The 23,035-nt window shown below is 41.4% G+C and overlaps 2 protein-coding genes across 2 annotated transcripts; both read left to right on the top strand.

Annotated features, from left to right (window-relative positions):
• Positions 1-5,698: 5,698 nt before the first annotated feature.
• Positions 5,699-9,348, top strand: LOC135341460 (TNF receptor-associated factor 2-like). The gene has a single exon (XM_064538027.1). The coding sequence runs from the start codon at positions 5,734-5,736 to the stop codon at positions 7,333-7,335; it is 1,602 nt and encodes a 533-aa protein (XP_064394097.1). The 5' UTR covers positions 5,699-5,733; the 3' UTR covers positions 7,336-9,348.
• Positions 9,349-13,318: 3,970 nt separating this feature from the next.
• Positions 13,319-14,412, top strand: LOC135341215 (uncharacterized). The gene is made up of 4 exons (XM_064537727.1): positions 13,319-13,324; positions 13,371-13,652; positions 13,700-13,951; positions 14,011-14,412. The coding sequence occupies exons 1-4, from the start codon at positions 13,319-13,321 to the stop codon at positions 14,029-14,031; spliced, it is 561 nt and encodes a 186-aa protein (XP_064393797.1). The 3' UTR covers positions 14,032-14,412.
• Positions 14,413-23,035: the final 8,623 nt, after the last annotated feature.

Raw genomic sequence — 23,035 nt, 5'->3', positions numbered from 1 at the left:
CTAGCATGGGAAGGCTTTCTCGCTCATACAGAATGGCTCCACAGCGCTTGTTTTATCTTCACTGCAGCTTTTTTCATGCTCAACAGATGAGAAGGAGTAGGAAAAACTCAACTGGCTTGAAAATCATAGCTAAAATCACATGTGTCTGTCAGTCAGACTCATGCAGCCACCAGTATGCATCAATTCAATGTTTACTAGTATCTACTCTGACGTCACGTTTGACCGCGCCCACATTTGACCTCAACAGGAAGTAAAATTTTAAGCCTTTCTTAACAATCCTGTTCCTCAGAAACTTTAATTTTAAAAAAAAATTTTTTGCATCAAGGTTATTTTATATCTCACAAAGAACATTTTAAGGCAAAAAATAATACTTTATTTTTTCATGGTACCTTCCCTTTAAATACATGGCACATGCATGGTACAGGGTTTTGCAGAATCTTTGCAAATTAAAAGCGTTGATAGTTGAGCATTCCTTATATGGAACGTTTTGCACCACTGATCTTCCATATAAGGAACGCTCAACCCTCAACGCTTTCTGTCGATGTTGCAAAGATTCTGCAAAACCCTGTATGTTATGAATAGTCATAGAGCATTCATTTTAATCACCCGGCCATCCACAATGAAGGTAATAGTAGACCACAAAATAGTACTAATAGACTACAAGCATGTGAGGGCTGAAAGCCCCCAGTCATGCAATGCATGTGACTACAATCACAATCACAACTAAGATGGCTACCTGTAGCCACCCAAACAACAAGCCGATCGACTACGAGTGTAGATTTATAGTACAAAAGAGTTCTTCTGTAAGCTGTGCAAATATGTAGCTAGGAAGCCAGCACTACAACTTGCTGTGGAAAGACTTGATGTAAAGAATGTATTGAATCTGTTATCCAAGAGGAAAAGCCTTGCAATTGCCTCAGGTGCCAAGATACTGCCCCTAGTTTAGTACCGCATAGGAAATTCCAAGCCGCTTTAATTTGAGTTCGTTGTTCGAAGGGTCACCCAATTGATGAAGAACCTAGTTGAGTCTGGTTACTACCAATTCACACGGAAGATTTAGTGTTTCCAGATATGAAAATCTCACAGTGAAACAAAGTACGGTTGTGAATGGATTGGAAAACTTAAACACCTCATGCTCACTTAGACCTCACTTCTGCATAGGGATTGTATCTAAGTCGATGTGGACTGTCCCTAGTTGGGCGGAGTTGGTTGGACTCCACCCAACTAGACTGTCCCAAAGGCTGCGAGCAGAAATAATGTGGACACATGCACACCTTGCCAAAGAGTGCCCAAATAGAAAGCTTCAAGAGCAGCAGAAAATATGTGAGAAGAGGATAAGAATTTGACCACAAACAAAAAAAGCAACAAGCATTTGAAGAGAACCTTCAACAACAACAAGAAGTTCATGCATCATATAAAATTATGCCATTTGGAAATTGGTATGCCCATCACTCTCTTCATGCAGTTTTATAACGAGCAATCCATCAATTAAAAGCCCAAGGTTGAATGTGGAATTGAGGTAGAATTTGACACAAGAAAACTAAAGTATCCACCACTCTCAAAGTTTCGTTACCCTAGTGATCATCACTATAGAGTTACTAAATCAGCATAAAGACCAAGATCACATCACAATTCAAATCACACAGCACTACTATACTATAAGTTTTGTAACGGTAGTGCTGCTAAAAGTCAACATAAATTTTCTCTCACTGATTTGGTGGAATGCTGAGACAAACAAACACATTACCTAAATTAGAGCGCTAAACTGCTAAACCCTCAGCGGTTTTACATATCACGACCAAAGTGCTGTACAAATGAAAACACCGCAGGTGTTGATGCCTCGGTGGAGATGCCAAAGCTACATAACATAAAGCTACTAATAGCTAAATTTTTTATACACATGATGAACATTTTTTCATTAATTAATTTGCAAAACTCAAAGAGTGGGTAATGATCGAACATGATTGTTGTAAAACAATCGATGCCAAAGTTAAAGTCTAAAATTAATGGCAGCTCTCTTCTCATGCAGCTACCAATAGCTAGCGTTCTAGTGCAGAGCTAACTACTAAGTAGAGTAGCAACACTCGGTAAACAATTTGGCTACGTGCTCTTCTGAAAAGGCTGCAATAGCAAAACTAGGCATAACCTGAGAACGAAGCATTATTTTGCAAATCCACGAATTAAAATCCAAGAAAACACGACTAGAAGCCTATACAAACTCTTACTTGCACTTCATTGATCCTTGAGCAGCTGTATAGCAGTCTACAAACACAGACACAGACACACACTACCGTATACCTCGCTTGCGCATGCGCACCGAGGCATAATTATGTAGTACATTAATTTGATTCATGCATGTTATATCACCAGGGTTGCGTTGCCAGCAGCAACATGACTAAGGGTATAGGGTCACATTATGGGTTCTCCATCTGCCCACAACCATCAGTTGTGGGTAGGGGGGCACTTGGGCTGACCTTTGGAATGAAGAAAGAAGCTGCAAGTGTACACAGTGCACTTGCAGCTTCTTCATTGCACTTGTCATCTAAAATCAGGAAAGCTGTGGTTGAGGGGGGAACAAAATTCATCAAAGGTGCTATGAATCACCCAGTCAATATCCTGTCATATTAATCAAACACCTGAAATAGAGAGGAAACATTATATAATACTGAGTCATAATTATACTGACTATATATAATTGATTCATGCACACACCACTAGTTGCACATGCATCAGCACCAGGTTGAGTCGCAGCAGCAACCTGACTATATATATAAGGGTATAATTATAGATACATGAAGTGGTCTGCCCAGTTATGTGAGTAGGGGGACACTTGGGGTTTACCCTTGGAATGAGGAAAGAAGCTGCAAGTGGCACACAGTGTACCTGTCATGCTGAGATCTGAGCTAGAACAAGGAAAGCTGTGGTTGAGGGGGAAGCCAACACTACGACTTGCTGTGGAAAGACTTGGTGCAAAGAATGTATCGAATCTATTATCCAAGAGGAAAAGCCTTGCCCCAACTGCCAAGATACTGCCTCTAGTTCAGTGCCTCATAGGAAATTCCAAGCTGATATCCTCGCTCTAAGAGTTTGTTGTTCGAAGGGTCACCCAATTGATGAAGAACCTGAGTCTGGTTACAACCAACTCACATGGAAGATTTATCAATGTGTGTTTCCAGGTATGAAATCTCACAGTGAAACAAAGCACGGTTGTGAATGGACTGGACAACTTCAACACCTCGATGCTCACTTAGACCTAACTACTGGGGATTGTGTTTATGTCGACGTGGACTGCCCCAAAGGCTGCGAGCAGAAACTTCAGAAACGCAATGTGGACACACACCTTGCCAAAGAGTGCCCAAATAGAAAGCTTCAAGAGCAGCAGAAAATATATGAGAAGAGGATTAAAGAGTTGCAACAAGAATTCGACCACAAACTTGAAGAGAAGCTTCAACAACAAGAGGAAGTGCATGCATTATACGTCAACAATCTACGTTTGGAAGTTGGTGTGCCCCCATATAAAATCACCCTTCACTTTCAAAACGAGAAATTTATCAAAAGCCCAAGGTTAAATTTACATCAAGATACATATTACTTTGTTAAGCTAGATCAAAAAGAACACAACAAAGGAATCGGAATTAAGGTAGAACTTGACAAGAGCAGTATCCACCACCCTCAAAATTTCGTTACCCTAACGATCATCGTAGAGATACTAAATCAGCATAGAGACCAAGATCACATCACAAAAGTGCTCAAATGCTCAAACCACACAGCACTACATAAGTATTTTAACAGCAGTGATGCTAAAGCACAGTATACACTTTCTCTCACTAATTTGGAATGGAATGCTGACAAACAAACACGTTACCTAAAAAAGGACTGTCTTAAGCTGAGAATAGTTCACCAAGAAATAGAATGGCGCTGAGTGCAAACATTTTTCTAGAACTTTGAGGAGTGTGATAAGTGATTAGGATTTAGAGCCCGAATACAAATGTACTGAGTGCTGATATTCGTGAGTCCTATATGAAGTACATATCAACCATTTACTTGATAGTAAAACCTTGTATCAACGACCCCTTGTACTCAAACACAACCTGCGTAAAGTGATTAATGCCGGTTTTGAATGCGTAGTTAGATCATTTCTCAATTTTTGCACCAATGACATATTTAATTGTAGCTTCATGTTAATTTGGTGCGAGGCATCAGCACCCGCGGTGCTTTCATTCGAGTTGTTCTTTCAGGGATCATTTGCGAATGACACGTACTGTGCAAGCCTTATTGTTTTTTTAACAATTGTGAATTCATGTGCATGCTCACTCTTTCATGTCTCAACCTATGCGAAAACTCCCAGTTCGCAATTGCAGTGTTATAATACTGATAAACAATATCGTATCATGAATGGAGAGCAGACATTTATTGCTCATACACACACTATTATATCCGGAGGTTGCCAGCAAGCAACCTGAGAAACCGTCTGAGCACTCTTTATGTGAACTCATGGGCCACAATGGAATTCCAACGTGACCAATGAGATTGCTCAGGTGACTTAAATAGGAGGCAACAAATAACGAAACTTTACATGCGGTTGAGCAGCAAGCAGTGATGTGGCTAAGCAGAGATAGCGGATGAGGTAAATAATCACATTTTATGTAGTTTGTAAAGTGACATAATACATTCCATTGTGCGTGCTCGACTTTCCTCTCTGAGAGGTGCGGCTAATTCATGAGACTAAGTTTGGAGTAGGGGGACACTTGGGTTGACCCTTGGAATGAGGAAAGAAGCTGCAAGTGGCACACGGTGCACCAGTCATGCTGAGATACAAGCTAGAGATGAAAGCATAGCTGTGGTTGAGGGGGAGCACAATGATCATGCATCAAAGAGGCATGGAATCACCCAATCAATATCTTATACCACAAAGTTAAGGAAGTGTAACCCAAAACGGCTTCAGCTCCAGTTAAACTTATGTCATCAAGGCCAAACAACAATGATAGCAACAGCCCCATGCACCGCTCACCTGACAGCGTCTTGCTTGATGAATAACAGTGTCCGAGTGTCCCTCCGCCCCTAGCTTTCTGACCAGTGTGTTGACAGCAGAGTATATTGCTCTGTGCTCACACTGATCTCATGCTGAAAGTCCTCAAACTTCTTCTGCAGAACCTGAATAGAGTTGGTGGAATGTGATAACATTTTTCAAAATGTTGATATGTATTACATGTAATAAATTACGAATCGATCTCTCAATGATTAGGATATCACATGTACAGTATACATGTCGGAGGAGGGGCCAGTTTTAGTGCTAATAATGTTAAAGGCAAGTACGTAGCTTACCAAAAGGTGTTCATAGTCCTTGCCATAGTCATCGGAGGAGGCTACACCCTTTTTATCAGCGAGCCAGGACAGCATCTCCTCCATGTCCTACAGGTACTGATGAACTTGATGGATTAGAGCAGCGGGCAGCTGTGAGGGTTTGGAGACCAGCCAGCTGCTTGTTGAACTGGATTGACGTGTGTTTACATTGGGGAGGGTGGTGAGAGCAAATGCAATAACATACATGCAAATGCAATAACCATGCTACAGTGTTGCAATAACCACAAGGGGAGGGGGTGTACCTAGCTATGATTCATATTAACAACATGTGGTCAAGAATTCTGGAAGTCTAACCACTAATTGCAAGTGTAACCTTATACGTACGTATATGTGATTGCCAAATTTAAACTCGAGGAACAGTTCACAAGAATGGCTACCTCTAAGCTAGGCTATGAGTACGAATTCGTTTATTCAATTAAAAACAAATACGTTTGCAAGCAGTGCAAACATGTAGCCAGAGAGGCTAATACTGCGACTTGCTGCGGAGAAACATTCTGCAAAGAGTGTATCGAAACTATCATTCAAGAGAAAAAGGGTTGTCCCAGCTGCAAAAACGACAGTCTAAGTTCAAAGCCTCATAGAAAATATCAAGCTAAGATTTTGGCGCAAGAAGTTCGCTGCTCAAAGGAACAGCTGAAAGAAGAAGATGATACTCCACATAGCGGGTGCACGTGGAACATGTTTCAGTGTATGTTTCCAGCTTTAAAACACTGCCATAAGAAAGTTCAAGGCTGCAAATGGACTGGACAACTTCAACACCTCGGTGCTCACTTAGACCTCACTACTGGGGATTGTGTCTATGTCGATGTGGACTGCCCCAAAAGCTGCGAGCAGAAAGTACAAAAATGCAATGTGGGCACACACCTAGCAAAAGAGTGCCCAAATAGAGACTACACGTGTCCAAAATGCTACTCCAGAACGACCTTTTGTGAAGCTTCTCAGCATTTGAAAGTTTGCCATCACCATTTCCATAAGTGTTTAAACGGCTGTGGAGCCATCTTCAAACGAGATTATCTTGAAGACCACAATAAGATATGTAGTCAGCAAAAAGTGCAGTGTGAGTTTAGATATGCTGGTTGTGAGGCTGAGTTTATACGAGACAAGCAAAAGGAGCACATTGAACAAAACACACAGAAACACCTAGCCTTGATAGCTACTATACTAGCTACTCAGCAAGAGCTGCAGCAAGCTAACAAGCAGGAGCTCCAAAAGCAGCAACAAATATTTGAACAGAAGTTTCGAGATCAGTACGAAAAGAAGCACGAAGTTGTTGTAAAAGAGCTCAAAGATATGCAAGTTTCTTGGGATGAATTTCAAAGGAAAACAAATGAAGAGACAGATATGCAGCACCAAAAACTTGAAAGCAGTCTCGGAGCCAAAGACGAACAGATTAAACAGCTGCAGACAGCAATTGCAGAGAACAAGAAAACCTTAGGAACAGAACACCGGTCAGACATCAACAGTTTAAGGTTGGAAGTTGGTGCTCCACCATACGAAATCGTGTTTACAGACTATCAAAAGTATAAGAGAGAAAACATGAGTAGTCCACTTTTGAAAGTACACTCTGGGGGGTACGTTTATTCCCTGACGCTATATCCGAATGGAACAGAGGGAGGAACTGGCTCTCATCTGTCCCTCAAGATATCTCTTCCTGCATATTCAAAGAGACCCCTAGACCACAAAGACCAGACCGACCATCCCTCCAGCCTAAAAATCACCATAGAGCTACTGAATCAGCATAGGGACCAAGATCACATTACTAGGGTGATGACATATGAATCATCTGATTTCATGAGAGCAGTGAAAGAGTATGGGTTTCCAGAACGTGTCATGCCAGATATCAAATTTATCTCTCTAGCTGATTTGGAATGGAATCCAGATAGACAAACACAGTACTTGAAAGATGACTGTCTCAAGTTCAGAGTAGTAAAACAAGAAATCACATCATGGCGAAAAAGATACGAGCCCTAACTCTTGTACAGTAGACATTTTGTGAGCATTGATTTTATTCGATATCATTCTACAGTTTACACAACACTGACATTGAACATTACATGATGACAACAGTGTACTGTATTGACTATACATAATTATACATGTACATGTCAGCAATGCACCAGAGGGGTCCCCCAAGGTTCGATCCGAGGACCACTACTATTCTTAATCTACGTCAATGACATGCCTAATGCTATCGACAAAAGCTCAATTAATCTTTACGCTGATGATACCACACTTTACCACTCGGACAGTGCCCCAGGAACTGCTCAAGAAGCGCTCAACAAAGATCTCGAATCAACTGCCAGATGGATTAAAGCTAATGGCCTAAGTATGAACATTGCAAAAAAACTCAAAATAATGATGACACTATCCAGAAAAACAAAAGAAGATCGATAAATGTCTCACTTGATGGTAAAGATGTCCCCCAAACGGACTCAGTCAAGTACCTTGGAGTGACAATTGATAAAGACCTAGACTGGAAAGCCCACATGGAGCAATTAAGTACGTCGTAAATCATTGGCAGCACTCTCCACAGTTAAACGCTCTAGCTCCTTCCTACCATGCAACACCCGCAAGCTACTATTCAATAGCCTTGTTCGCCCCCACCTATAGACTATTGCTCAGTGGTATGGCATTCATGCAACTCTACCATCAGCATGAAAATTGAACATATACAGAACTATGGAATGCGCGTGATATTGGGTAAACCTCCACGCACCAGCAGCTCACCCCTCAAGGACCAACTTGGCTGGACCACCCTCCACGAAAGGCGTCAAAGGTTCATGCTCACCCAAGTGCACAAATGTCTGCTGAACCTTGCCCCTCCCTACCTGACGAACAAGTTCAAGCTCAATTCATCACTGTACATGCAGTGGGACCCGTGGATCAGGAAACATCCACCTAGGCCAGCCAAAATCCGGTGGACTTGGTCCAGTGGTCCATGCAATCACATCCGTGCAGAAGGAGTTTTGAATACTCAGGTGCTCTGCACTACAACCGTCTCCCGCTAACTTCAAAATTATGCCCCACCACCAAGTCGTTCAAAACCTCTCTGTAAACTCTACAAACATCATAGAAACACAGTTTTTTTTTATATAGCTAGGACCTGCATGAAAACCTACCATTATGGTGGATGCAGGATTCCTATTCAAATGAACTATCTATCTATCTATCTATCTATCTATGAATATAATTATACAGACACGATAAAGCTCGGAGTACTGATTTACAGGGTGATTACCCATAGATTGAAAAGGAAGGGGATTGGAAACGAACATTTTTGCGTGAAACACTCTGCGTTATAGAGCGTGGCTAAAACTACAAAGGGATTATTTTATAGTCAGCATGCTCATTACCTGTCTTGGCTGCCATACAATGTGCTGTACATAGAAATGGTGAAATTGATCACTTTTAATGTTGAATATTCTAAAAAGTAAAGAGAATATAGCTCTAAAAGGTCGACTAAGCAACGCAACCACTATCACTAAACAAATAAATGCTATAAAAGAAGGAATAGCCCTTACTATGAAGTCGTGAGAGGTCAAGGCCCGTGGTGTATCTAAAAGTATACTAAAGCAGTTTGAAGGACTATACTGCAAACGTTTATGAACAGTAAAGCTTATCCATGGCATGAAACCATTCTATATAGCACTTAGATACATAATAACCAAGTCAAGCAATGTCTTTTGCTGTTTAGGCTTCGCAGCAGGGAAAGAGAAAAGTTGACATGGAGTAATTCAATAAAAACTAAAAACACAGCGGACTTAGATAAGTTAGAGCCTGTCAGTGGTGTAAACTTACTTCTCTAGAGTAACCTCCCAGCCTCTGAGTGATTGCTAGTGGATAGGAGAGCTAGAAACAGTTGAAATACAACCAGAGTACGGTCAAAACAAAAATAATCGCGAGCGCGAAATCATAACGCGGAGTGTTTCAACCATTTACACAGGGAGGCCTGGTCGTTTCCAATCCCCTTCCTTTTCAATCTATGGATTACCCGAGGCGCGCGTGGGCGGCCACGGGTATAGTAGTCTGTTGGTTTGTTGGTTTGTTTGTTTGTCTGTTTGTCACAGGTACACAGCCAAAAATCCACGGGCCGTTTCATGCCTGTTACGGGCCCGTTACAGGTATAAAAATCCACGTGGTGTGTATTCAGCTGTTTGACGTTAGCCTCGATTCCAGGCCGAGTTTTCGCTTTTATAACGGTTAGGCGAACAACTAGTTGTTCGCCTAATCGTTATGAAAGCGAAAACTCGGCCTGGGATCGAGGCTACTGTTTGGTTAGATACTGTTTAGCAGCCTGTAGATTTCAGCATGTAATCAGCCGTGAAACGGGCTGTAAGCAGATTGAGCACGGCCTGTAAGCAGCCCTATGTTCTCAGTTAGTTCCGGTTTGCTTTTATACAGTTAAAAGCTAAGTTTGGCATGAATAATAATTATTCATGTTGAACTTGTTCTGTGATTTTGTGTTCGAAAGTACCTTCTCCCAACTGGTCACTGTGCCTACCCATTGTAAAGGAAACTGTCTGGATCTAGTACTAACCAACTCTCCGGATGAGATAGTAAACCTGCAAGTGGATGATAATAGGTTACTAAAGTCAGATCACTTGATAGTATCTTTCTCATTCATGACTTCCCACAGGCCAAACACACTAATACATGAACCCCACTTGGTCACAGACTTCTCAAAGTTGAACTATACGGATCTAGCAGACTACATTTTTAACTATGATTTTTCAGTTTGTCTATACACCTACGATGTTGAAGTAGCATGGAATCACTTGAGGTTCATCCTCCACGATGCCATATCACAGTTTGCTCCCAAAGTCATGCTCAAGCCAAGAAAAAACTCTCCTAAGTGGTTCAACTCAGGAGTAAGACATCAATTAAATCGCACCCGCCACTTTAGGAAAAATGCAAAAATCCATCCCACTACTGCCAATGTCAACCGTCTAGTAAGAGAAGAGAACTATCTACACCAACTGATGTCTACATCAAAAATAAATTACGAGGCATCCTTGGTGGAGGAATTTGCTTACTCTAATAGTAGCAAAATCTACAAGTACATAAATAACCTATTAAAACGTGGCAACCTACCCGAGACAATGCACCTTGAATCACAATTGGCTTCCTCCGATCTGGACAAGGCATCTCTCTTCAACCAATTCTTCAAATCGGTTTACACTACATCAGAAAAGGAGAGTAATGCCTCCCAGCTTCTTTCAAGCTCGCCTTGTGCTAACCTATTCAATGATATCCAAGTTACAGAACAAGAGGTACTCACAGCACTGTGCAACCTCAACCCGGACAAAGCTTCCGGCTTGGACTCAATTGGGCCTAAAATACTTAAAAACTGCTGTCAAGGCCTGTACAAGGTCCTTCACCATATCTTCTGCATCTCCTTACATACCTGTTCAATCCCCTCTGAGTGGAAACTTCACTGCATTGTACCGATATATAAAACGGGGGATAAATGCTCAGTCTCGAATTATAGACCCATCTCCCTACTGAGTTCCGTATCGAAAGTGTTGGAAAAGTTAGTGTACGACAAACTCTATAACTATCTTTGCTGCAAAATCTCCAACCTTCAGTTTGGCTTCCTCAGAAATCACTCATCTGTTCAACAACTGCTGTGTTTCATACATGAGGTTACCACTGCCCTAGACTCTAAGGCCCAGGTTGATGCTATATACTTGGATTTCAAAAAAGCCTTTGACAAAGTTTCCCACAATGGTTTATTAGCAAAGCTGAAATCTCTAGGTGTGGATGGGAACGCTTGGAAATGGATCCGGGAATACCTTTCCAACAGAAAACAAATGGTTACAGTAAATGGGAACCATTCCTCAATTGTGTCTGTTACTTCTGGAGTGCCCCAGGGGAGCATTCTTGGCCCCCTGTTATTTCTGGTTTTTATTAATGACTTGCCAGACTGTGTAGAGTTCTCTAAGGTGCACCTATTTGCTGACGACACGAAATGTTCGAGAGTTATCTACTGCGGGGAGGATGTCAATAAGTTACAGTGGGATATCGACAAAATACTTACTTGGAGTAACAGGTGGTCGCTCTATTTTAACGAATCCAAAAGTATACAAATGAACTTCTGCTCCTCTAGACAACCTGCTCAACCTTCCACTTACACACTGGCTGGATCATGCATAAAGTACTCTCTGATAAACAAAGATCTTGGACTGTTGGTGCAATCTGATCTGAAATGGGAGGCCCACTACAACTCCATATCAGCTAAAGCCTACAAGATGTTAGGCCTTCTGAAAAGAACTTTTTCTTCTACCAACTCCAGCGACACTAAGAAACAACTCTACCTTTTCTTAGTGAGATCTCAGCTATCTTATGGATCTCAACTCTGGCGACCAATGCTGCTGAAAGACATATTGTCATTAGAAAAAATACAAAGGAGAGCCACAAAGTTTATCCTTCCCCAAACCACATCTCCTATGACTTATAAGGAAAGACTTGTGTACCTAACTCCCACTTATGTACCACCTTGAGCTGGCGGATGTTATGTTTTTCGTAAACTCATACAAAAATCCTTCAAGCAGATTCAATATATCCAAGAATGCTACAGTTGTTACGGGGACTACCAGGTCGTCAGACAGTTTATCTCTAAAACATAACTACTGCCGCACAAACTTACTCCGGCACTTTTACTACAATCGTCTGCCTAGACTTTGGAATGGCCTACCTTTGATAGATACTTCACTCTCAAGCAAAGCTATCAAGAAACAAATCAAGGAATTCCTGTGGCTGCAATTTCGGCTAAATTTTGACTCTGATAACCCCTGCTCGTTTCACTTCAAATGTCCCTGCAACAAGTGCCCAGTTTAAACTATAACTATGTATTAGAATTATGTGTTAGTATAGCTAATTATGGTAACCTGTCTCTACAGGCTTGCCATCGGCATATAATGCTGAAAAATCATATTGAATTGAATTGAATCATATTGAATTATTCAACAAAGTGTTAACATTTTTAAAACAGCTAGCTAGTAGTACAGTAGCCATTTGTGAAATTGATCTCTTTGGACACACCCTTTAATTATTCCTGTGGATGTAATGCGCATGCGCACTAATTCCCCACGTGTTAGAAAATAATATCCAAGATCCAGATCCTCCTGGCAGAATCATCTTTGTCTTGAGGGCCTGGTAAGCCACAAAACACTACCATATAACAATATAATAAAGATAACAATATGCATGTACACAGGTCTAGATATTATATACACTGAACTACAGATCTGTTTTCTTCTTCCTGGTAAGCCAATCAATAGATGCATGTAAATAAGTATTTTCTTCTCAGTGACTTTATATAGATAAGCTAACTTTAATATAAAATCATTATAGAAACTAATACAACACTCTAATACTTTTGAGCGAAAGCAAAAACATGGCGAGAGGCATTAGCGCTTGAACACTAGTTATATCGCCTCACACGAGATCAACTTTCACGAGATCAATTCTTACCAGATCAACTTTGCATGAGGTCAACTCTCAGTAGATCAACTTTTCATAGAGTCAACTCAACTCCTGAAATCAACTGAGATCAGCTCCAATTTTAAAATCCAGAAATTAACTATTTTTATTATTTTTATAGGTGTTGTTGACCTTTCTTTTATAGCTAATTACTATAGTACATGTGCTAAATATTTTGTGCCACAGGTTGACAGGTTTTGATAAAAGGGTCACTAGAACTAGCATGCACTCATTTGCAACATGATGGCTCAACTCGTCAAGACAAACCGAGGAGGGGGGTATATTTATACAAAAATAAGAGATGGAACCGATTTTCAATTCTGGAGGTGCAAAAACCACAAGGCTGGTTGCCCAGCAAGAGCCACTTCAGAGGGTTTGAGTGTGGTTGTAAGGAATGAACATGATCACCCACCCAATCCAGCTGAGATCACCACTCAAGTTGCCATTGCGGGAATGAGGAAGAGGGCCAGAGATGAAAGTACCTCCATAAATGTGATCTACGATGATCAACTGGACGTAATTAGCCAAGATCTGCTGATGTGCTGGCACAACTGCCTAGCCTTGAGTCTATCAGGTCCTCTCTGTACCGAGCTAGACACGAAGACACTCCCATCCTTCCGACCCTCAGAAGAGATGTCAGCCTCTCTACCAGATTCTCAAACACTCGAAGTGGGGAAGACTTCCTCCTGGTTGACGATGACAAGATCATGATCTTTGCCACTGAAGAAAACCTCAGACTCCTGTCTGATGCAGAGGCCTTTTACATTGATGGCACATTCTCAACATGCCCTTCACTGTTCTACCAGGTACATAATTATGTACATGAATATTTTCATTAATCTCTTTTCTGCAGGTGTTTACAATCCATATTCTGCTCTATGGCCATACATTTCCAATGGTATATTGCCTTTTGCCTAACAAACAGAGACAGACATATAACAGAGTGTTCATGCTACTCAAAGATGCTGCTCTAGTTAAAGTTCCCGGTATCAGTTTTGATGTGAGTGATTTTGAGCTGGCCATGGTTCAGGCTTCTACAATGAGCTTTCCGAACTCATATCATCGTGGCTGTTATTATCACTTCATGCAAGCGATTTGGAGAAAGGTATATCTTATATAGCAATAATAACTCTATTCTAACTCTATTTTCTATGCTCTATACAGGTTCAAGCCCTGGGGCTATAGCCACAGAATACCGTCGCCCCAATGGGGAGTTGAAGGAATTCGTACAATTGATGGCATCTGTGGCATTTTGTCCACTGACATTATTTTGTTAGAACAGCCTGGCTTTCCATCCAACAGGATGCTCCGAACATCCCAAGAGTTGACGAGCTAGTGGATTATTTCACTACCACCTGGATCAATGGAAACTTTCCACCAATTCACTGGAACTACTTCAATCAACATCAGCCTAGAACCAACAACCATGTTGAGGGATGGCATTCTAGAATGAAAAAAGTTATAGGCAACCCTCACCCAAACATCTTCAAATGGATTGAACACATGCAGAGAGAGGAGGCAGTGACCAAAGCAAAGATTCAGAGCTACATGTCTGGAGCTACTGCTCGGCCACAGAGACGCCGAATGAAAGAGAAGGAAAAGAGGATTCATGCAGACACTGTTTGACCGATTTAACACAGGAGGCATGACTCTTAATGCATATTTATCAGCCATCAAGCATCTTACTGGACTCTTTTTTTTTTGTTTACTTTTGTAATTCTAATTTCACTTTTTATTAAATTCAAATTGTAATCGAGTTGATCCCATGAAGTTGATCATATGAAAAGTTGATTCTATGAGAGTTGATCTACTGAGAGTTGACCTCATGCAAAGTTGATCTGGTAAGAATTGATCTTGTGGGAGTTGATCTCGTGAAAATTGATCTCGTGTGCACACACCGTTATATCAGCACCACAACCATGCAGCAACAACCAGCTGACTAGGGTTACATGAAGTGGTGGTCTGCCCACAATCGTCAGTTGTGAGTAGGGGGACACTTGAGTTGACCCTTGGAATGAGGACAGTGCACCTGTCATGCTGAGATAGAAATAAAAGCAGAGCTGTGGTTGAGGGGGAGCACAATGATCATGTATCAAAGGGAGATACAAGTTACATGTAAGTAAGGTTGAGGGGGAGCACAATGATCATACATCAAAGGGGCTAGGAATCACCCAATAAATATCTTATGACCACAAAGTCATGGAAGTGTAACCAAAACGCATAGCTTCAGCTCCCAGTCAATATAATTTGCTTACAGGCCAAACAACACAATGGATAGCAACACCCCCATGCACCGCTCACCTGACAGCGTCTTGCTCGATGAATAACAGTGTCCCGAGTGTGGGGAGGGGGGGGGGGGGTGAAGTAAGAGCAAATGCAATAACACAACACACATGCTACAGTGCTGTAATAAGGTGTTGCATTATAACCACGAGGAGAGGGAGTGTACCTATGATTCATGGGATTGATAACATGTGGTCAAGTATCCAGGAAATTTGACCACTAATTGCAAGTGCAACCTTTACGTGCGTGTGATTACCAATATAAACTCAAATGAGGGACACTTCACAAATACAACAATTATGGCTACCTCTAAACAAGCAGGCTATGAGTGTGAATTCATTTCTTCGATTCAAGACGAATACCTTTGCAATAAGTGCAAACATGTAGCCAGAGAAGCTAATATTACAACTTGCTGCAGAACAACAACATTCTGCAAAGAGTGCATTGAAACTATCATTCAAGAGACAAAGGTTTGTCCTAGCTGCACAAATGACCAACCATGTTTAGAGCAAAATACAACACTTCAAGCCAAGATTTTAGCGCTAAATGTGTACTGCTCGAAGCGACATCTGGAAGAAGATGATACTCCACATAGCAGCTACTCCACGTCGAACATGTTCAAGTGTATGTTTACAGATTTAATACGCTGCCATAAGAAAGTTCAAGGATGCAAATGGACTGGCCAACTTAAAGACCTCGATGACCACAATTGTGACTATGTTGATAAGGACTGCCCCAATGACTGCGGGCAGAAAGTTCAGAAACGCAATCTGAAAACACACTGCACCAATGAGTGCCCGAATCGAGACAACCAGTGCCTAAACTACAGAATGACGTTTTGTGGGGCTTTTCAGCATTTGACTGATTGCCAGGACCATTCCCATGGGTGTCTAGGTGACACCATTGAACACAAGTGTAGTAAGGAAAAAGTCCTGTGTGAGTTAAGTTGCATTGTTTGTGAGGCTGCTACTCAGCAGCAAGATGACATGAAAATCCAAGAAATATTGGTATTGGTACAAACAATCGAAAAGAAGCATGAAGATGTTATAAAGGAGTTCAAAGAATGGCAACTAAAATTCGAACAGGAGTTTAAACTTCTACAGCAAGAGATGAAAACCCAAGAAATATTGGTACAAACAGTCGAAAAGAAGCATAAAGATGTTACAAAGGAGTTCGAACAACGGCAACTAAAATTCGAAAAGGAGTTTAAAGTTTTGCAGCAGGAACTTCAAGATCATAAATGTGAGATGAAAACCAAAGAAATGATACAAAAGAAGTGTTGGAACTTCTATATGGTACTGATCGTTATTTCACTTGTCAGTATTCTCAGTATTACAATTTTATGTTTTCATATCATTAGAATTGCAATTGATAAAATCATAGATTGAAAAGGAAGGGGATTGGAAACGAAAATTTTGCGTGAAACACTCCGTGTTATAGGGCGTGGCTAAAACTACAAAGGGATTATTTTATAGTCAGCATGCTCATTACCTGTCTTGGCTGCCATACAATATGCTGTACATAGAAATGGTGAAATTGATCACTTTTAATGTTGAATATTCTAAAAAGTAAAGAGAATATAGCTCTAAAAGGTCGACTAAGCAACGCAACCACTATCACTAAACAAATAAATGCTATAAAAGAAGGAATAGCCCTTACTATGAAGTTGTGAGAGGTCAAGGCCCGTGGTGTGTCTAAAAGTATACTAAAGCAGTTTGAAGGACTATACTGCAAACGTTTATGAACAGTAAAGCTTATCCATGGCATGAAACCATTCTATATAGCACTTAGATACATAATAACCAAGTCAAGCAATGTCTTTTGCTGTTTAGGCTTCGCAGCAGGGAAAGAGAAAAGTTGACATGGAGTAATTCAAGCTATACTCAAAAACAGAGTAAAGACAGCGGACTTAGACAATTTAGAGCTGGTGTAAACTTACTTCTCTAGAGTAACCTCCCAGCCTCTGAGTGATCGCTAGTGGATAGCTAGGAGAGCTAGAAACAGTAGAAATACAACCAGAGTACGGTAAAATAATCGCGAGCGCGAAATCATAACGCGAAGTGTTTCAACCATTTACACAGGGAGGCCTGGTCGTTTCCAATCCCCTTCCTTTTCAATCTATGATAAAATGTGTTGAAGTGAATATCATGATGAGTTGTTACAAAGTGTGAAACTAACTATCTAGCCTTACTAATACAAGAGAGTAGAACCTACTAACATTTGGTCCTTCGAACCAGATCGTTGTCGTCGAAATCAGTCTCACTGGAGCTTGGCCTGCTCTCTATTTAGAAACGTGGACTGTTGGCTTGTTGACCACGTGTTCACTTGATCGCACGTGCAAACTCAGTACTCAACCCGGATTCTCTCGTTTGTGAAAACTCGTTTACTCAACCCGGATTCTCTCGTTTGTAAAAACTCGTTTACTCATCCTGGATCTCTCTCATACGTACGTCGATCATTTACTCATCCTGGAAACTCATCTTACTCATCCTGGATCTCTGTCTGAATTATTCGTGCAATTCTACTCAACGTTACTGATCAGTATAAATCGTTTATTCGTAATCGCACGTACAATTCAACTCTTCGAAATTGAGTCGTGCGATTCTACGCTACTCAACCAATTTCGTTGTCATAATCGCATGTCTGAGGCTGATCGACGTGCATTCTCCTCACATAAGAAGAAGCGAGGCACAACTCGAGCCTCCATCACCCGAATCAATACACGATTGCGAGATGCCCCTGATTTGTCTGCTACTATTAGCCATGCACAACGACTTATTGCAAAGCTTAAAACTGATATGAAGAGTTTAAAGTGCACCACTTCGCTGTAATCGACTTTATTGATGATAAAGATGAAGAAGAACTGGCTAATCAGCAATCAAAATTGGACGATTTTGACGATGATGTTGCTCAGATAACTGCTAGAATGGAAGAGCTTGCTGCCAGGCGACCCCCAGCAGTTGACAAAGTAGCAAACGTGACCTTCAAGCGTCTAAAATACCTAGAGCGAGCATTTGCTATTGTTTCAGAGAATCTCTCCTCACTTGATACTGGAGACAACACGTGTCTACTTCAACAACACCAAGAACACTTACAGGACTTGAAGAAAGAATTGTCTGACGTTCATCAGGAGTATATGTCAGCAGACCATGGAGAGTTTGATAGCATAAGCATATTGGACATGTTAAAAGGAGGACACTTCACCCTCTCTCTACAGGTTCGGAAGCTGCTCAGATCAGCTCCACCTCCACCACTTATAGATACTTTAAAACCGGTGAAACTACCAACGTTAGAAATCCCCATGTTTGATGGTAGTATTCTCAATTGGACAACATTTTGGGAACAGTTTGATATCTCCATCCATTCCCGTTTTGACTTAGCTACAGCCGAGAAGCTTGCATATTTGAGAATGGAAATGCGAAAGCTTCGATTAAAGGACTCAGTAGATCTGGAGAACAATACGAGGAAGCAATCGCTTGTCTAAAAGACAGGTACGATAGACCTAGACCTACGAAACATTGTGGTGATCCCCTCACTCAAGGATGGCAATGGGAAAGAGCTTTGTCGACTCCATGAACTTCACTGCTCAGCAACACTTGAGAGCACTAAAGGCACTTGGACATGAGCCTGACCCAGCATTTATCACTTCTATGATTGAGCTAAAACTAACCATGTTTGAATGGCAGCGTCATAGTCAAGAATCCACTGATGTACCACCGTACAAAGACTTGTTGGCGTTTATCAATCTACGTGCACAAGCGTCAGAGAGCTCCTCGACCTCGTGAAGAAGAAAACTCCTAGGAGTGGGCCATATACCAGGAAATACGCTAAACCTCCAAGGCACGTTGCCTCGCACTATGCAAGTCTCAACAACGACTGTGTAGTTTGCAAAGAGAAGCACCCCTTGTATCTTTGCAACAAGTTCAAGTCCATGACCCCACGATGAGAAAAGAGTAATTTTGAAGTCAAATTGTTAAATTGTATGCGATCAGGACACTTTGTGCAAATCGTTACACAAATGCCACCGTTTACCAGAAACCTCATCACACCTTACTTCATGTGGAGAAAACTGATTCTCCTTCGGATTCCCTTAATGTCTCATCTAATACTGTTATGAAGATTCGAGCAAACGCCTGACATGCTACGTCAAGGTGAAGTCCCCAGAGGGGTCTGTTATCACTGCTCGAGCTCTCCTCGATAGTGCCTCGTCTGCATCGTTTGTCACTGAACGATTGGCAAGAGCTTGAACTTACCACACATTTCTGGAGTTACTGGCATCACCACAACGTCACCCCTTCAGTCAGTCGCAAGTTTCAGTATCAATCACTACAAGCCCCCCAGGAGAGAGCATTGATGTGGTTGCTATAGTGTCTCCGATAGTAACGTGTGATCTACCTCTATCACCCGTCTCGTTTGATCTCAGCTGGGTCCCTTAGCTGATCCTGATTTTGCATCCCCTGGCAGAGTCTCCTTGGAGTAGAAGTCTTTGTTGCCGTGTTGCTCGATGGCCGGCGGTGTGGCCCCCCAGGATCTCCCGTAGCATTCCAAACGAAACTTGGATGGGTTTTGGCAGGCAATACCAATGTTCCTTCTACTGAATCGACTATAGTCTCGCATCACACCCATCATGTTGCAGGTGATGATCTACTACAAAAATTCTGGGAACTTGAGGAAAATCCATCTGAAGATCTGGTATTGACACCAGAAGAAGCTGGAGTTGTGAAGCACTTTGAAACCGAACACATTCGGTCAAAATCTGGCAGATTCATTGTTGTACCGTTGCCCAAGAAACCTGATTCGAAACCACTTGGCGAATCGAGGATGCAAGCAGTTCATCGGTATACGCAATTTGAGCACTCTAAGGAATTGTTCCCTGAAGTTAAGGCAGTCATAGATAAATATTTCGATATGGGACATGCCGAACCAGTTCCAGAGTCTGACCTAGACAAACCAACACATCAAGTTTTCTATTTGCCAATACATGCCGTAATGAAATCCTCCAGCACTACCACGAAAGTTCGTGCAGTCTTCGGCAAAAACCTCAACTGGAGTATTATTAAACGACAACCTACTAGTAGGACCGACCGTGAATTCTTCGTTAGTGGATGTACTATTACATTTCCGTTTTCACAGAATTGCTTGCTTTAATAGCAGATGTTAGCAGAATGTATCGTGCAATCGAGCTTATCTCTGAGGACAAAGATCTACATCGGTTTGTGTGGAGAAGCTCACCTGAAGAAGATTATCGCATAACTCGAATCACATTCGGTGTATCTGCTTCTTCCTAGCAAATATGTGTGTAAAGAAGAATGCCTCTGATTATGCTCTGGAATTTCCACTTGCATCTCAGGCGGTGAAGGAATCATTCTATGTGGATGATGGTCTAACAGGTGCTGAAACCATCGCTACTCTCCATCCTTATAAAGCTCCTGGAAAAACATATGTATAGTAAAATCTTAGAACAGCTAAAAGATATATCTTTCCTCTCGAATAAACAATGGGGTTTCACTAAAGGAAAATCCACCACAGGTGCGCTGCTTACGGCAGTGCACAATTGGCACAAACTGCTTGAAGATGGTCAGAGTGTATGTGCAGTCTTTTTTGATTTCAAAAAAGCATTTGACAAGGTTCCTCACTCGATATTGATGAGTAAGCTAACCAATCTGAACCTAGATCCCCACCTGGTATCTTGGGTAGCAAGCTACCTCAGGAATAGATCACAATATGTTATAATAAATGGAAAGTCATCAAATATCTCGGAGGTTGTGTCAGGAGTTCCCCAGGGTTCGGTGCTGGGACCTCTTCTTTTCCTAATCTATATAAATGACATCGATCTACATCAAAATGAAGGAAGTCTCTTGCTCTATGCTGATGATCTTCTTCTTTACCATCCTATTCAATCTCCTGAAGATTATATAAAATTGCAAGGAGATATTGATCAACTCCAAGCATGGTCTGAAAGAAATGTACTCTTGTTTAACCAAAGCAAGTGTAAATACATGACTATATCAAGAAAATTCAGCCCACCACTTCCCAACATGTGTCTCAATATCAGTGGACGTCCCCTACTTAAAGTTGACCACTACAAGTACCTTGGCGTGTGGATCTCTCACGACCTCTCATGGTCAAAACACATAGAAGAAATGTGCAGAAATGCCTGCAAGCAGGTTGGTATAATTTACCGACAGTTCTATGGCCACTCGTCACTAGAATGTTTAAGACAACTCTATATCTCCCTTGTGAGATCAAAAACTGGAATATGCTGCCCCTGTTTGGGATCCACACCAAAAAACAAATTCTCACAAAATAGAAAAAGTACAAAAGTTTGCCCTTAAAATCTGCACAAAACTTTGGAATATGGACTACGACTCCCTATTAGATACTGTGGACCTACCGTCCCTTTCTACAAGAAGATTGTACCTGAAGCTATCATACCTTTACCAGGTAATAAATGGTAACTTTAAATTCCCTGATCCACCACTGGAAAGAAGAGTATGCCCTCTCAATCTAAGAAGCACAAAAAATATACAGTTTGAAAGACCAATTTGCAGAACAAATGCATATGCGAACTCTTTTTTCCCAAAGGCAATATCTGTGTGGAATGAATTACCACTGGAGCTGCAGGAAAGTACATCGATTTTGTCATTTAAGAGAAATGTACTCTGTCACTTGCATTAGTATAATATTAGTCTTTATTTTTAATTTGTACTCGCTATTGTAAGTAATATATACAGGGCGCACATTAGGTTAGCGTAATATGCTACTAGTGTATCCATGCATTTTGCAGAATTATTATATAAAAAAAAAAAAAAAAAAAGAAATGGCCACACAGTTACAACAACAGCTGCAGAAGCTATTTGACAAAGGTGGATTCCTGCTTCGAAAATGGAACTCGAGCGAAACTATTGTCTTGAAAGACATTGCACCTGAACTACTCGCCCAGCAACCCCTGCACACTTTCACTGAAAGGGAGGACGAGTACACAAAAACTCTAGGAATAGAGTGGAATGCACATCTAGATCAATTTTGATTGATAGTCGCAAAACTATCGCATCAAACAGGTCTTACGAAGCGAATCTTAACCTCTGACATTGCCAAGATATTCGATGTGTTAGGATGGATAGCTCCCGTCACTATCAAGGCAAAGATTCTGTTACAACGTAGAAGGTCTCCACTGGGACGAACATGTACCCGAAAAGTTACGAGACGATTGGATGCAATGGAGATCAGGATTATCTCATACCGCGTCCAAAGGAATTCAAGATTGCGTTCAAGCAACTACATGGATTCTCTGATGCTTCAGAAAAGGCATATGCAGGTGTTGTTTATCTCCGTTTGGTGGACACCAATGGACACATACACACATCCTTTGTGATAGCGAAAACCAAAGTTGCCCCTATCAAAAGGCTGACGATTCCTCGACTGGAACTCTGTGGAGCAAGACTACTTGCACAACTTCTCCATCATTGTCTCTCTAGAGGACATTTTTGCCTGGAGACAGACAGTACAATAGTTTTGAATTGGATGTCAGGAAATCCTCGCCGATTTAAAACTTACGTAGCGTCGAGCATTGTGGAACTTATCCCTTCTAACCGTTGGAATCATGTTGAGGGAATTGAGAACCCAGCCTCTCGCGGTATCCTACCTTTAGAATTGCTCTCGCACAAGCTGTGGTGGGAAGATGGCATCCAGCAATGGCCCCTCAACTACATGCTACCAGGTAATCAACCCTCAGAGGAAGTTGAAGAAATTTGCTCTCATATCTCTGATCCGATCATACCCCGTGACCAATTCTCGAGTTTCACAAGGCTAACAAGAGTCACCGCTTGGGTGAAAAGATTTGTGAACACAATTTCCAAGCCAAAGTGAAAAAACTGGCACCAAGAATTGGCCCCCTCAGCGTGAT

Source organism: Halichondria panicea, chromosome 9, assembly GCF_963675165.1.
Source record: "Halichondria panicea chromosome 9, odHalPani1.1, whole genome shotgun sequence".
Classification (NCBI taxonomy): domain Eukaryota; kingdom Metazoa; phylum Porifera; class Demospongiae; order Suberitida; family Halichondriidae; genus Halichondria; species Halichondria panicea.
This window is presented reverse-complemented; position numbering and strand designations above follow the sequence as displayed.